We start from the raw sequence: 16,007 nt of genomic DNA, 5'->3' as shown, positions 1-16,007 counted from the left end.
TTTATACATACCTGGGGCTTCCTCCAGCCCCCTTCAGGCTAATCAGTCCCTCGCTGCCCTCCACCACCCGGATCTTCTGCTATGAGTCCTGGTAATTCAGCCAGTCAGCGCAGTCCGGCCACGTGCCGCTCCCACAGCCAGGAACATTCTGCACCTGCGCAATAGTGCTGCACAGGTGTAGTATGCTCCTGGCGGCGGAGTGTGTGCATGCGCACTACGCCCGACTGGCTCAAGTACCTGGACTCATAGCAGAAGATCCAGGTGGCGGAGGAGGACAACGAGGGACTGCTTATCCTGAAGGCGGCTGGAGGAAGCCCCAGGTATGTATAAAATTTTAATTTCATCTGTCTCAGGTTTACTTTGTTACACAGTAGTACTATACTCTACATATGCACTCCCCACAGAGCTGCAGGGAATCCACTGAGAATGCTGTGCACATTGAACACAGAGGTGTTGTCTGTCACCCATAAACCTTGTTCAGATTGTGCATGAAGAATGTGTAATAGAGGAAGAATCTCCTCATTCCCCTGCAGAGTACCTGCACATCATTCTTACATGTACCCACAGTTACATTGCCTAGGGCATGATAGATGTTGGTTGTTCCGGTTTGTACCTTTTACAAGTACTCTTACCAAGGACTAGTTTTAGTCTAAAGGGAATAAATATAGTAGTCTACATATCCTTCTCACTTCAGTTGTCTTGTAAAATTCCTAAGCGTTGGCAGTTGAGACGAATTTCATGTTACATACTTTTAATCAACAGAATTGTAATATGCAAATTAGAGGAGTCGGAGTCGAGGAGTCGGTGGAATCCTAAACTGAGGAGTCGGAGTCGGTGGATTTTTGGACCGACTCCACAGTCCTGCAAACATGTAGGGAGGCTGGATGGTACCTCACTATTTTGGCAGTTAAATTGCCATTCAGGAAATGCTTTTGAAAACAAAGAAAACCCTGAGAATCCCTCATAAGGAGATGGAGTAGTCACTGGAACGATCCTTAAAAAAAAAACAACAGTACAGTATATTGTATACATGTACAAAACTTTGTTTGCATCTCTGAAACATTGTAACTTGAGTCGTTAGTAAGGAGGAGGCTGTCTGTAATGTGAAAGGGCCTTCGAGAGATGCATATACAGATCACTTAACCTATTTTAGTTCCTGGACGTAGTTTCTACGTCCAGGAACCATGCGCGCTCCCGCGGCCGATCGCACGCGTGCACGCGCGCTCCCGGCCCGCGGTTCGTTAGCCAGGCAATCAGTGAATCGGGCTATGGTGCCCGATCACTGATTCCTCTCCCCCGCTGAAAAAGCGACAGCTTCTCTCGGAAGCTGCGCTTTTTCTGACTGTTGCCTCCCACATGCGTCTCTCTAAGCGTATGTTACGCTTAGAGTGACGTCATGTAAACAAACTCATGGCCGCCATCTTGTGGCCAAAAAGTAAAACTACAACTAAAAGTAAAAAAAATAAAACTAAACAAACATTTACATTATAAAACTATTGTTTACATCCCACCCTCCCAAAAATACCCAAATAAAATGTTTAACCACTTCAGGATTCTGCGTACGCATATGTACGCCCCTGAATCCTGAAGCGGTTTCCATGGAAACGGCCGCTCGAACGAGCGGCCGTTCCATGTCAGTTCACGGAGGGTGTCTCCGTGAACACCCTGCGAGCCTCCGATCGTGGCTCGCAGGGTAAATGTAAACAGGCGGGGAAGATCTTCCCCGCTGTTTACATACATACGGCGCTGCTGCGCAGCAGCGCCGTGACGGAGATCGGCGATCCCCGGCCTCTGATTGGCCGGGGATCGCCGGCATCTGATAGGCTAAAGCCTATCCTATCCGGCGCAGGACGGCTTTCCGTCCTGCGCCGCACACAGGGGACGGGAGAGGGAGGGAAGGCGGCAGAGGGAGGACTAGCGCTACGGAGGGGGGCTTTGAGGAGCCCCCCCCGCTAGGCACAGCAGCGCGGCGGCGATCAGACCCCCCCAGCAGGACATCCCCCTAGTGGGGAAAAAAGGGGGGAAGTCTGATCGCCCTGCACGATTTCTGATCTGTGCTGCGGGCTGAAGAGCCCCCGCAGCACAGATCAGCCAAACCACCCGGAATCCGGAAGTGGTTAATATAAAAAAAACCAAAAAAACATTACAATTAAAAAAAAACATGTAAATATTTACCTAAGGGTCTAAACTTTTTAATATCAATGTAAAGATGAAATATTTCTATATTTTTTATTTTAAACTTGTAAATAGTTATAGATGCAAAACGAAAAATGCACCTTTATTTCCAAATAAAATATTGTCGCCATACATTGTGATAGGGACATAATTTAAACGGTGTAATAACCGGGACATATGGGCAAATACAATACGTGAGTTTTAATTATGGAGGCATGTATTATTTTAAAACTATAATGGCTGAAAACTGAGAAATAATGCATTTTTTCAGTTTTTTTCTTATTCTTCCTGTTAAAATGCATTTACAGTAAAGTGGCTCTTAGCAAAATGTACCCCCCAAAAAAAGCCTAATTGGTGGCGGAAAAAACAAGATATAGATCAGTTCATTGTGATAAGTAGTGATAAAGTTATAGGCTAATCAATGGGAGGTGAACATTGCTCAAGTGAAAACGACGGAACGCGAATGGGTTAATAATGTGTGAATGCTGATAACTATTGTTTTAATTATTTTTAGAGTCCGGCTTTTATATTTTATGTAGTTTTTAATATCTGTTTATATCTAATGTATATTTTTGTTGTTGTTTCAGAGTATCGGCAAAGGATCCTTGTGGTGTATAGACCCCGAATACCGACAGAACTTGATCCAAGCCTTGAAAAAGACCCCCTATCACCCCTACTCTCACGTCTTCAACACACCCCCCACCTCTCCTCAGGCATATCAAAGGTAAGGGGCCTGGTGATATCCGTCTGCCCTGGACCCTGTATGCATGGATAGTGGATGTACTTTGCCTCTATTTGGAATAGTTTTTGTTTCTAAGGGGATTTTATTGCTTGGAGCTTTTAAATAGTTTTTTTTTTAAACTTACCTTTGGCCACTCGCCTCCCTGCTTCACTTATCTCTGCTTCTCCTCAGTGGGGTTCCAAAGTTCTTGCAGAGTTTGTTGGTTGTTTGGTCCTGTCGTTTCCAGCGACCAAGGCTGTCTGTCACTGGAGGTTTGTGTACGGCCGTTGCCATGGGGTAACCAGTTACGTTCTGACAATTACAGCAGTCTTGTTGTGGATACACTGAGCTTGTTGGGTGGAAACGTATTGTTTGCTGTAGTGTTGGGCCCTGATATCCGATACGTGGCAGTTATAATCCTGGATTGGTCGTCTTGGATTCCCCAGAGCTGCTTGTTCAGCCAATCATAAGTGTAGATTTGTGTTGTCATAGAGGATTCAGTGTTTGGATAATTGTGTTTGGAACCTTGATGGTTTAAGCCTCATCTACACGGGTAGATGAGGCTGCGATCCGGCGGCTCGATTAGCCCCCGGATCGCCTCTTCCGCGTGCCCGCCACGTCCCCGCTCGCGCACCGCATTCGATTCCCCGCTCGTCCCCGCCGGCGCCGTTTATCTTCCGCTCGATTCCCTGCCATTGTCCCCTCGCGGGGAGCGAGCAGGGAGTCGGCGGTGCGGAGATCCGTCCTGTCGGATCTTATTAATCGAGCCGCTGATATAGAGGCTGACATATTTTCTTTTGAATAGTGCACATTGCTGGCTGTCCTGCTGATCCTCTGCCTTTAAAGGACACCCGAGGCGAAAATAAACGAATGAAATAAATGATTGTATCTATCTTCCTTCTCCAAAAAATGACTTTTTAAGATATTTCACAGTTTTATTTTATGTTTAAATCTAATTTTTAAGCTTTAACTGTGTTATTATTTTTGCTCAATGACACATTCATTGAAGTATGCCAGAGCTAAAATGTATGAACTATTGACCCTTTTTATCTCTTTCCTGCTCTCAGGAGCCATTTTCTGCTTGGAGAGTGTTTTATAGTTGGAATTTCTTATCAGTGAAGGTCACACTGTAGTCACTTCCTGTCTGAGTCAGGACTGAGTCAGGCACTTGCATACCTGATATTTAACTCTTTCAGGCAGAGAAAGAAAAAAGGAACACAGCATAGTTATTCGTGTGCTTGGCGCTGTACATATCCATGTCTATCTCATCATGTCACAAGTCACCTCGGGTATCCTTGAAAGATCCAGTGTGACGGTAATTTTCACCGCATGATGCTAATCGACGTTAGTGTGACCCTGCATCTGTGCCTACGTCGCGAGATCATGGAAACGACTGCTCATCACTCCAAAAAAACCCTTGTTGTCGGGTAAAATCGGCACAAAAATTGTGACTGAGGTATGGGCTTTTAGCTACAGCTTCTTAAAGCCAATGGGAATCGATAATTAAATAAAAAAAAAAAAGTCAGATACTCACCTAAGGAGAGGGAAGGATCTGAGTCCTAATAAGCCTTCCCTCTCCTCTCCTGGTGCCCTCCGTGCTGCGCTGGCTCCCCCAGTCAATTCCCCCGCTGCGGGGACTTCGCAAGTCGTTGGGAGCCGAGTCCTCCCGAAGACAGGCGGCTCCACACTGCGCATGCGAGAGTGAGTCATAGAGGGCGCTCCCGCATGCGCAGTGTAGAGCGGTCCGTCTTCGGGAGCACTCGGGCTCCCGAAGCATTTCCGAAGCCTCCCTTCGGTGACTGAAACGGTCCAATACCGCTACGGGGGAGCCAGCGCAACAGCGGAGACCGGGAAAGGAGAGGGGATGCTCTATGGCCTAGGTTCTCAACGTGTGGTACGTGTACCCCAGGGGGTACTTCTGATGGTTCCAGGGGGTACTCGGGTTTGATATATTGAACCAAATATAATACATTTTGCGTTTTAGAAAATGATAAATCTTATGTAAACAACGTCAAATTAGCATTTCAGCTAATTAAAAGCAATAGTAAATGCTTGAAAATTGTTTAGAACCAATTATCATGTACTACGATTATATTAAATCTATATTTGTCAAGGGGTACTTGTGATAATGTTTACTATGCTAGGGGGTACTTAGTGAGTACAGGGATCTATAAGGGGTACATACCAATAAAATGTTGAGAAATACTGCTCTATGGGACCCAGAGCCTCCCTCTTCATAGGCGAGTATCTGACTTTTTTTATTTATCGATTCCCATTCACTTTAACAAGCATGCAGGTCAGGTTCTCTAACTGAAGTCAGACTGGATTAGCTGCATGCTTGTTTCAGGTGTGTGATTCAGACACTACTGCAACCAAAGAGATCAGCAGGGCTGCCAGGCAACTGGTATTGTTTAATAGGAAACACTCCTTAAATAGACTCTGAAGTCTCATAAAAGTCACATTTTTATTTTAAAAATCTCTTTTACATCACTGCCCTAACTAAAACGCTGCATCCCCGCAGCTGAACACTAAGTAAATCCCCTCAAACTCCCCCCTCTCTCTCCCCCGCAAAATCCACAACTTTCTTGGACGTGGATTTTGCTGCTGGAGGAGGCAGAGCGTTGGGCTGCAGCTCCGCCTCTCCACGCGTCAGTCCGCGTGTATCTCCGCCTCTCCCCCGCCCCTCTCAGTGAAGGAAGCCGGAGGGGCGGAGGAGAGGCAGTGATCTGCGCTGATAGACGCGTGGAGAGGCGGAGCTGCAGCCCAAAGCTCTGACTTTCACGGAAGCGATCCCCTGCAGTGTGTCCCGGGGAGTTTAGGGGGATGCGGCGTTTTAGTTAGGGCAAAAATGTAAAAGAGATTTTTAAAATAAAAAGGTGACTTTTATGAGACTTCAGAGTCTCTTTAACCACTTGAGGACCACAGTGGTAAACCCCCCTAAAGACCAGGCACATTTTTAGTAAAATGGCCACTGCAGCTTTAAGGCCAAGCTGCTGAGGCCGCACAACACAGCACACGAGTGATTCCCCCCAACCAACAGAGCTCTCTGTTGGTGGGGTCTGATCACCGAACCCCATGTTTATTTTTTTTTTTAAATAAATATTGGTTATTTTTTCATTATTTTTTGCTGTTTTCTTTAATTTTTTTTTTTTTAATAATCCCTCCCTCCACCCAGGCGGCCAATCCTGGCGATTAGCTGTCATAGGCTTCTGCCTATGAGAGCAGATCGCTCTTTTGTGCCCCAGCGGGACAGCCACTGATCGCTGCGCTGTACTAACAGTCTCCCGAGCGGCTGCAGCCCACCCCCCCCCCCCCCCCCCCCAACTGCAGCCGGTCCTGGGGCTGCTGTCGTGGCCACGCCCATCGGCGTTAGGCAGTCCCCAGGAGGTTAAAATGATTAGCAATTTTTACCACTTCTATGTAGTATGAGGGTCAACAGATATTGAATTATTTGTGCAGATTGCGTAGGTAAACTCTCATAATACATAGAGGTGTTAAAATTGGTCAGCGATTGGCCAATCAAAATTGGATGTGAGCACCAGGGGCAATCAAAAGAAACGCAACAGTCTATTAGCATCTCACTAATTCTTAAATAAAGGGCCCATAGAAGGGGTGATTTATCAAATCAAGAGGACAATTCAAACTTTTATGCAGGACAGCCAATCGGAATCCTCCTTTTCACAGCGTACACCTGGTTGGTTGTGTTGGAGTCCTGCTCCATTAGTAGCCGCCTCGGCAAATCATCCCGGCAATATTGTATTTGTCCTCTAGGTAATAAAGTCTCGCCTGCACTTTCCGCTTCCATTTTTGGTATTATCAGAGCTGCCAGCGCACCGCTTGTGTTTTATATTCGCTCGATAGATCTCTCCCGCCCAAAATCAGTTAATATCTTCCGCCGGAACACAATCCTCCGTTTTTAGTTTAATATTGAGGAGGGCGACGAGCGTCTGCCTCCGTGCGGCTTCGTAACAAGATTGCAGCGACGCTCAGGCCATTTTGCAAGTCTAATATTTTGTTCTGCAAGACGGAACGTGATATCTCCCCCCCCCTCCTTTAATGAAGTTTCTCGCCATCTCCGGCAAGGAGCATTCCATCACATGCCCAGACAATCAATCCGCGCCGAGCGATGGGAGGAACAGCTGGCTTGCAGGGGGAAGACTGCCGTAAGTCTGCCCTCGCAAGGCGATTAGCGTGTTGGGCGCCATGGCAACTGGAGCGTCGCTATAGCAACCCCTAGCAGCGACAGGTGCACTTGCATCACACGGCAGTTAGCTGCCTGGCAAAAGGACAGGCCATTAGCACGTATAACTACACAGTTACTATGGCGACAGATAACCCCCGCGTAGCGACTCGCGTTGGCTGGCAGCCTCTTCCGAGACGTATACCTGCCTTTGTCTTTTTCTTTCTTTTTTTTTTTTTTTTTTTTTTGGTGGAAATTCATCGGCAGCGTGAATTATTCAAGATGACATCTCGAGGTCAGATCGCTTCGGGAAGAGACGTCAAATTGGGGATTATCACAAAAAGCCCGGACGAAGTGCTCAGGAGGCGAAACCGGGGGAATAAAAATAGATTCCCTCCCGGAATCGCTTGTTTTCCCCTCCACAGTCCATTGTTACACCAGCACCTGAAATGAGGACTGCATGTGTTCCCAGGATACTGCAGAGATAGCCGAGTGACAAAACACAGACACTTTTCTCCTTAAAGGGCAATTGAAGTGAGAGGGATATGGAGGCTGCCATATATGTATCCTGTTAAACAATACCAGTTGCCCGGCAGCCCTGCTGGTCTATTTGGCTGCAGTAGTGTCTGAATCACACCAGAAGCAAGCATGCAGCTAATCTTGTTAGAAACACTAGATCTGCTGCATGCTTGTTCAGGGTTTATAGCTAAAATTACTATAGGCAGACGATCAGCAGGACAGCCAGGCAACTGGTATTATTTAAAAGGAAATAAATATGGCTGCCTCCTTATCCCTCTCATTACGGTTGTCCTTTATAGCGGACCTGAACTCAGAACTTCCACTCTGCTCTAAAAGATACGCAGCAGCATAATGACCTTTAAAGAAAAACACATTTCTTTGCTGATTCAAAGCCTGTATTGTTTCTACTTCCTGCTTTTGTGAAAGCAGATATATTGTTAACATACTGTACTTTCAAATGAGCTTACTGTATATCTGCCTTATCTGCCATGGCAGTCAGGTGACACGGGAGAGATCAAATGACAACTTGTGATTAGATTAGTCACAGATGAAGGGGAATTCCACAGGCTAAACTCTCTAAACACATACAGGGTGCATTTCTCTATATGTACCTTCTGTCCTGTGCAAGAGTTCAGGTCCACTTTAATTTTTGGAGGAGTTGTTTAAAGGACACCTGAAGTGAGAGAGATACGGAGGCTGCCATATTTATTTCCTTTTAAACAATGCCAGTTGCCTGGCTGTCCTGCTGATCCTCTGCTTCTAATAACTTTTAGCCATAGACTCTGAACAAGTATGCTGAAGTCTGACTGGATTAGCTGCATGCTTGTTTCAGGTGTGTGATTCAGACACTACTGCAGCCAAAGACATCAGCAGGAAAACAGGCAACTGGTATTATTTAAAAGGGAAAAATATGTCAGCCTCCATATCCCTTTCAAATGAGGTGTCATTGAAAAAAATGTACCGTAGTCCTTGTAGAATGACTTTGTTCACATGTAAAATCGCAAACACCAGCGTTTTGCGATTTATTTATTTATTTTTTTGTTGAGTGATTTCCCCCCCTTCCCCCCCATACCTGCGCGATACGATTTTGTGTACAGCGCTTTTGCAGAGCGATTCTATTTTTTCACTTCCTGACGCTTTGACCTGGAAAAGAATAAATACAATGTATTTATCTATATATCTTAAAAGCGCGAACGCAATCGCCGCACAAAGCGATTTTGTGAGCTCTTTGCGCTTTTTCCTATACCTTCCATTGTAGGAAAAACACCCTAAAGATGGTACAGGCAGCGCTTTGCTGAGCGGAAAGCAGACGAAACACTCAGATAGGAACTATCCCATAAGGATTCATTGCTCTAGTGACTTTAGGGTGTTTTTTAAAATCTATTTTTAAAAGACAAATTGTTGGCCTCAATTCACTAAGATCATGCTGGAGATAATAAGGCAAGAGAGAACTTACCTCCACACAGTGAGAGAGTTATCTTATCTCTTCATTCCTTAAAGAGACACTGTAACATCAAAAATATCCCCTGGGGGGTACTCGCCTCGGGTGGGGGAAGCCTCGGGATCCTAATGAGGCTTCCCACGCCGTCCTCTGTCCCACGGGGGTCTCGCTGCAGCCCTCCGAACAGCCGGCGACAGACGCGACTGTAGATTCAATATTTACCTTTGCAGGCTCCAGCGGGGTCGCTGTGGCTGCTGTCGGCTCCGAAGTAGACGGAAATACCCGATCTCAGTCGGGTCCGCTCTACTGCGCAGGCGCCGGAAACTTGTGCCTGCACAGTAGAGCAGACCCGACGGCGATCGGGTATTTTCGCCTACTTCGGAGCCGACAGCCGTCAGAGTGCCTGCGCAGGAGCCGGGAAGGTAAATATTGACGTCACCGCTGTACGGAGGGCTGCAGCGAGACCCCTGAGGGACGGAGGACGGCGTGGGAAGCCTCATTAGGATCCAGAGGCTTCCCCCACCCGAGGTGAGTACCCCCCAGGGGACGTCTTGACATTACAGAGTCTCTTTAAGTTACCTCCTCTGTAGTTATTGTCACACGCAGTTAATAAACAGCCTGTCTTTAACTGTGGAGTTATTTTAAGGATTAAAGAGATAACTTAAATACAGGAGAGTTAACTGTAGGTTTGCCTGAGGTAAAATGTTTCCTGAATACGACATGCCTCATCACCATGGTGATCACTCTAGAAACGTTATTAAAGACAGGAGATAAGCTTAGTGATTTGAGGCCTATGCCCGAATGCCATGCACACCACATCGCAATTCATGTTACTTATAAACCAATGCAACAGACAGAGGTAAACCCTGGTATCTTATACACCAAGCTCTGAACTGTTGCTGCGGTTTCCAGAAAGCTTACTGGAAGAAGTTTATGGCAGCTGCACACTGAAAGAGAATATTTGGTGGCATTCCCTTACAAAATTACCTTTATTTTAATGATCTGTGCTGTGTAGGTTTTTTGTTTTAAAGCAGGCCTGAACTCAGAACTTCTTCTCTGCTCTATTAGATAAGCAACAGCATAATGACCTTTAAATAAAAACTTTTGTTACATCTGATACAAGTTCTGCAATAAATCTGCAGTGTGTCTATTTCCTACTTTCATGGAAGCACACATAGGGTTAACATCCTGTGTTTACAAATTAGCTTCTCTGCCAAGGACTGTCGAGATTCCTGAGATGACAGCTGAGAGATCAAATTACACTTGTGATTAGTTACAGATGAGGGGGGATTAGACAGGCTAAGCTCCCTAAATACATACAGGGTACACTTCTCTGTTTCCTTCTATCCTGTGCAAGAGTTCAGGTCCACTTTAATTGCTCTTAAAGTGTGGCTTTGAGTGCTGTATTTATTTCTGCTGCTTATCGTCCTTGTGCAGATCTTATCAGCACTTCAGCAGCAGGCACGGAGTAGAGGCAGTTGGATAAATGATTGTATAAAATTGTGCGAGTTGTGTGCCAGTGTTTTAAAACATAGTTAAATTAGTAATGCAACTATATTGCCTTTTGATCAAAGCCCAATTTCAAATGATTTTAGTGACACATAAATGTAAACGCGGCGCATGCAGCATAACCTGCTGTGTTTGTCGCTTGAAGTGAAACACTAGGGGTAAAAGAAAGACTCCCCACTAAGATGAAGTGAGACGTCAGTGGCATGAAAACATGCAGATTAAGTGCTCTAACTCCACTGGCTGCATGCTAGTTCCAGGTGTGACCGCTGGCTGCATGCTAGTTCCAGGTGTGACCGCTGGCTGCATGCTTGTTTCAGGTATGATTCCATCTGGCTGCATGATTGTTCCAGGTGTGATTCCATCTGGCTGCATGCTTGTTCCAGGTGTGACTCCACTGGCCGTGTGCTTGTTCTGGGCGCGACTCCACTGGCTGCATGCTTGTTCTGGGCGCGACTCCACTGGCTGCATGCTTGTTCCAGGTGTGACTCCACTGGCTGCATGCGTGTTCCAGGTGTGACTCCACCTGGCTGCATGCTTGTTCCAGGTGGGACTCTGCTGGCTGCATGCTTGTTCCAGGTGTGACTCCACTGGCTGCATGCTTGTTCCAGGTGTGACTGTGCTGGCTGCATGCTTGTTCCAGGTGTGACTTCACTGACTGCATGCTTGTTCCAGGTGTGACTCCACTAGCTGCATGCTTGTTCCAGGTGTGACTCCACTAGCTGCATGCTTGTTCCAGGAGTGGCTGCATGCTTGTTCCAGGTGTGACTCCACCTGGCTGCATGCTTGTTCCAGGTGGGACTGTGCTGGCTGCATGCTTGTTCCAGGTGTGACTCCTGACTGCATGCTTGTCCCAGGTGTGATTCCATCTGGCTGCATGCTTGTTCCAGGTGTGATTCCATCTGGCTGCATGCTTGTTCCAGGTGTAATTCCATCTGGCTGCATGCTTATTCCAGGTGTGATTCCATCTGGCTGCATGCTTGTTCCAGGTGTGATTCCATCTGGCTGCATGCTTGTTCCAGGTGTAATTCCATCTGGCTGCATGCTTATTCCAGGTGTGATTCCATCTGGCTGCATGCTTGTCCCAGGTGTGACTCCAGTGGCTGCATGCTTGTTCCAGGTGTGATTCTATCCGGTGGCTACATGCTTGTTCCAGGTGTGATTCTATCCGGTGGCGTGCTTGATCCAGGTGCGACTCTGCTGGTTGCATCCTTGTTCTAGGTTTTTATCTATCTGGTGGTGTGCTTGTTCCAAGTTTGACTCTGCTGGCTGCATTCTTGTTCCAAGTTTGACTCCGCTGGCTGCATGCTTGTTCCAGGTACGACTCCAGTGGCTGCATGCTTGTTCCAGGTACGACTCCAGTGGCTGCATGCTTGATCTAGGTGTGACTCTGCTGGTTGCATGCTTGTTCCAGGTGTGATTCTATCTGATGGCGTGCTTGTTCCACATGTGGCTCTGCTGACTGCCTTTTTTGTTAGTGGTAGCAGGATATATAGTCGGGATGTTTAGTTGTAGCAGGAGATGTGACTGTCTGAGATTTAGGCTTCCATTGCGCTCTTTTTCGCTGTGTAATGCCGACCTTTCCACTCCGCTAGTGAAACTCGGGAACCGCGGTTTCCTGGCACCAATTAGCCGTGTGATTACCAAAAGAGGATTGCCGTTCAGGCCTAGGAGGACGGCGAGAGGCGAAAGGATTTGAAATGAGATTATGGAATTATAAAGCTCCTTGCTTTTGTTCTGGCCGTAAAGCAGCAATTTTACTCAAGTAAGTGAAACAATCCACTTTGCAGACTGAAGTGGCAAATCGATGTCCTGCGGGGAGCTTGAGGCCGCTGTGCCCATAGCTGACCGCAGGAGCCACCAGAAAGTATTCCTCTCCAGCTTTCAGTGACCGTCACTCCCCGGTAATACAGATCCATCCGTGGAGAGTCTGGCTGGATTTTTTAATTGATTGATTGATTATTGATCTGGCCACATGATCAGTTCTCCTGCTCTTCATTCACGTTATGCCATTAGAGAATGCTGCAGGCTTTGTTCTCAGTGATGTCACTGGTCTCTAGTGAATGGATAGGCTGCATTCTCAGTGATGTCACTGGTCTCTAGTGAATGGATAGGCTGCACTCTCAGTGATGTCACTGATCTCTAGTGAATGGATAGGCAGCATTCTCAGTGATGTCACTGGCTTCTAGTGAATGGATAGGCTGCATTCTCAGTGATGTCACTGGTCTCTGGTGAATGGATAGGCTGCAGTCTCAGTGGTGTCACTGGTCTCTGGTGAATGGATGGGCTGCATTCTCAGTGATGTCACTGGTCTCTAGTGAATGGATAGGCTGCATTCTCAGTGATGTCTCTAATCTCTAATGAATGGATAGGCTGCACTCTCAGTGATGTCACTGGTCTCTAGTGAATGGATAGGCTGCATTCTCAGTGATGTCACTGGTCTCTAGTGAATGGATAGGCTGCACTCTCAGTGATGTCACTGATCTCTAGTGAATGGATAGGCTGCATTCTCAGTGATGTCTCTAATCTCTAATGAATGGATAGGCTGCACTCTCAGTGATGTCACTGGTCTCTAGTGAATGGATGGGCTGCATTCTCAGTGATGTCACTGGTCTCTAGTGAATGGATAGGCTGCATTCTCAGTGATGTCTCTAATCTCTAATGAATGCATAGGCTGCACTCTCAGTGATGTCACTGGTCTCTAGTGAATGGATAGGCTGCATTCTCAGTGATGTCACTGGTCTCTAGTGAATGGATAGGCTGCACTCTCAGTGATGTCACTGGTCTCTAGTGAATGGATAGGCTGCATTCTCAGTGATGTCTCTAATCTCTAATGAATGGATAGGCTGCACTCTCAGTGATGTCACTAATCTCTAGTGAATGGATAGGCTGCATTCTCAGTCATGTCACTGGTCTCTAGTGAATGCATAGGCTGCGTTCTCAGTGATGTCACTGGCCTCTAGTGAATGGATAGGCTGCATTCTCAGTGATGTCACTGGTCTCTAGTGAATGGATAGGCTGCATTCTTAGTGATGTCACTAATCTCTAGTGAATGGATAGGCTGCATTCTCAGTGATGTCACTAATCTCTAGTGAATGGATAGGCTGCATTCTCAGTGATGTCACTGGCCTCTGGTGAATGGATAGGCTGCATTCTCAGTGATGTCACTGGCCGCTGGTGAATGGATAGGCTGCATTCTCAGTGATGTCACTGGTCTCTAGTGAATGGATAGGCTGCATTCTCAGCAATGTCAGTGGTCTATAGTGAATGGATAGGCTGCATTCTCAGTGATGTCACTGGTCTCTAGTGAATGGATAGGCTGCATTCTCAGCAATGTCACTGGTCTCTAGTGAATGGATAGGCTGCATTCTCAGCAATGTCAGTGGTCTATAGTGAATGGATAGGCTGCATTCTCAGTGATGTCACTGGACTCTAGTGAATGGATAGGCTGCATTCTCAGTGATGTCACTGGTCTCTAGTGAATGGATAGGCTGCACTCTCAGTGATGTCACTGGTCTCTGGTGAATGGATAGGCTGCAGTCTCAGTCATGTCACTGGTCTCTAGTGAATGGATAGGCTGCAGTCTCAGTGATGTCACTGGTCTCTAGTGAATGGATAGGATGCACTCTCAGTGATGTCACTGGTCTCTAGTGAATGGATAGGCTGCGTTCTCAGTGATGTCACTGGTCTGTAATGAAAATGCTTCATTTTTGTTCTCCCTTTGCCTAGTTTATGAGAGTAAGTGAATATATCTCATTACGAGGTCAGACTAGCACTCTCCATATATTGAATTGTCATACTTTTGCCCTCTTGAGCTCTTTGTTGGATTGTTATTTCTCCCATGAGGGCTCTGTGCAGCCGCTCTCAGCATTCCTAATAAACTCACTCTGGCATTTTTCCTGCGTGAGCCGAGTCAGAATTTCCCTTTCAGGATGACATAAACTTAACCGTTCCCGTGGTGCGGCGCCTCCAGCCTGTGCGGCTACCCCTCAGTATCAGAGGCTGGCACTGCGGGGGTTAACGACGCCCAGGATCACACAGACCTCCGTTTATAGAGCGCTGCCTCCGGAAGGCGAGGGGATGGCGGCGTGCGCGGAACAGATCTGTCCCCTCCGTATTGCGGACTTCCCCGTCGCCATAGCGATGCATACCAGCGTTGTAAGATAATATGGAACACGTGTGCCATTGGCGTAAACACGGGTCACGCACCAATCACAGCAGGACGCGGCTGCGCTGACCCGAAGCTGTGGCTTCTTCAGACAGCGAGGCCCTATTTATTATAACCACAGCAAAGGGTAGAAAACCTGAGCAGCCAATCAAAAATCCTGCTTTTCTGCTCTGCACAGTCCTGTGTAGGCCTCGATTAAAGGGGAACTGAAGTAAGAGGTGTACTGGGGCTGCTATATTTATTTCCTTTTAATCAATACCAGTTGCCTGGCAGCCCTGCTGGTCTATTTCTCTGCAGTAGTATCTGAATAACACCAGAAACAAGCATGCAGCTAATCTTGTCAGATCTGACTTTAAAGTCTGAAACACCTGATCTGCTGCATGCTTGTTCAGGGGCTATGGCTAATAGTATTAGAGGCAGAGGATCAGCACGGCTGCCAGGCAACTGGTATTGCTTAAAAGGAAATAAACATGGCTGCCTCCATATACCTCTCCCTTTCAGTTGTCCTTTAAGGTGCCCAGTAAGGGTAAAATTTTTCCTATAGATTTGATCTTTCAACGCACTTTTTGTGATTGAATTGAATAGAGAATTGCGCCGTTTGTGGCGCAAATTGATGTGGTATGATTTTTTGGTTGATTGGTAAAAAAAATAAAAGTTCTGAAAGTTGGATTTTATGATGGAATCGAAATATAAAACCTTCTGAAAGAGGAACGGTCGCAAAAATCTTAAAATGTAAAACACATACAAATAAGAAGTACATTTCTTCCAGAGTAAAATGAGCCATAAATTACTTTTCTCCTATGTTGCTGTCACTTACAGTAAGTAGTAGAAATCTGAAATTACCGACAGGTTTTGGGTTAGTCCATCTCTTCATGGGGGATTCTCTACATGGCCTTTATTGTTTATAAAGACGTTCCCTGAAAAAGATTTATACAATGATGCTGGCCAGCCTCCCTGCTCACTGCACACTTTTTTGGCAGTTGAACGGAGCAACTGCCATTCACTAAGTGCTTTTAAAAATAAAGGAAACCCTGTGAACCCCCCATGAGAAGATGGGCTAGTCCAAAATCTATCGGTAATGTCAGATTTCTACTATTTACTGTAAGTGACAGCAACATAGGAGAAAAGTAATTTATGACTCGTTTTACTCTGGAATAAACGTACTTCTCATTTGTATTTGTTTACAATGCATTTTAAATTTTAAGATTTTCACGACAGAAGTCCTTTAAGTCGTTCTGTTAATGGGAACAATTAATAATTGCCATCCGATTAGTTGTGATTATTCAAATCGCATCAA

The 16,007-nt window shown here is 46.2% G+C and overlaps 1 protein-coding gene across 6 annotated transcripts in view; it reads left to right on the top strand.

The window, feature by feature from the left end:
* The window catches only part of FOXN3 (forkhead box N3), a 294,461-nt gene that overhangs the window by 187,129 nt on the left and 91,325 nt on the right, over nt 1–16,007 (top strand). For all 6 annotated transcript variants that reach the window (XM_068252254.1, XM_068252249.1, XM_068252251.1 and 3 more), the window contains exon 3: nt 2,763–2,899. In XM_068252254.1, coding sequence (XP_068108355.1) covers nt 2,763–2,899 — 137 coding nt within the window. The remainder of the gene's footprint in view (nt 1–2,762; nt 2,900–16,007) is intronic.

Source organism: Hyperolius riggenbachi, chromosome 9 (genome assembly GCF_040937935.1).
Source record: "Hyperolius riggenbachi isolate aHypRig1 chromosome 9, aHypRig1.pri, whole genome shotgun sequence".
Taxonomy (NCBI): domain Eukaryota; kingdom Metazoa; phylum Chordata; class Amphibia; order Anura; family Hyperoliidae; genus Hyperolius; species Hyperolius riggenbachi.
Note: the sequence above shows the minus strand (reverse complement) of the source record. Positions and strands in the feature narration are given on the sequence as shown.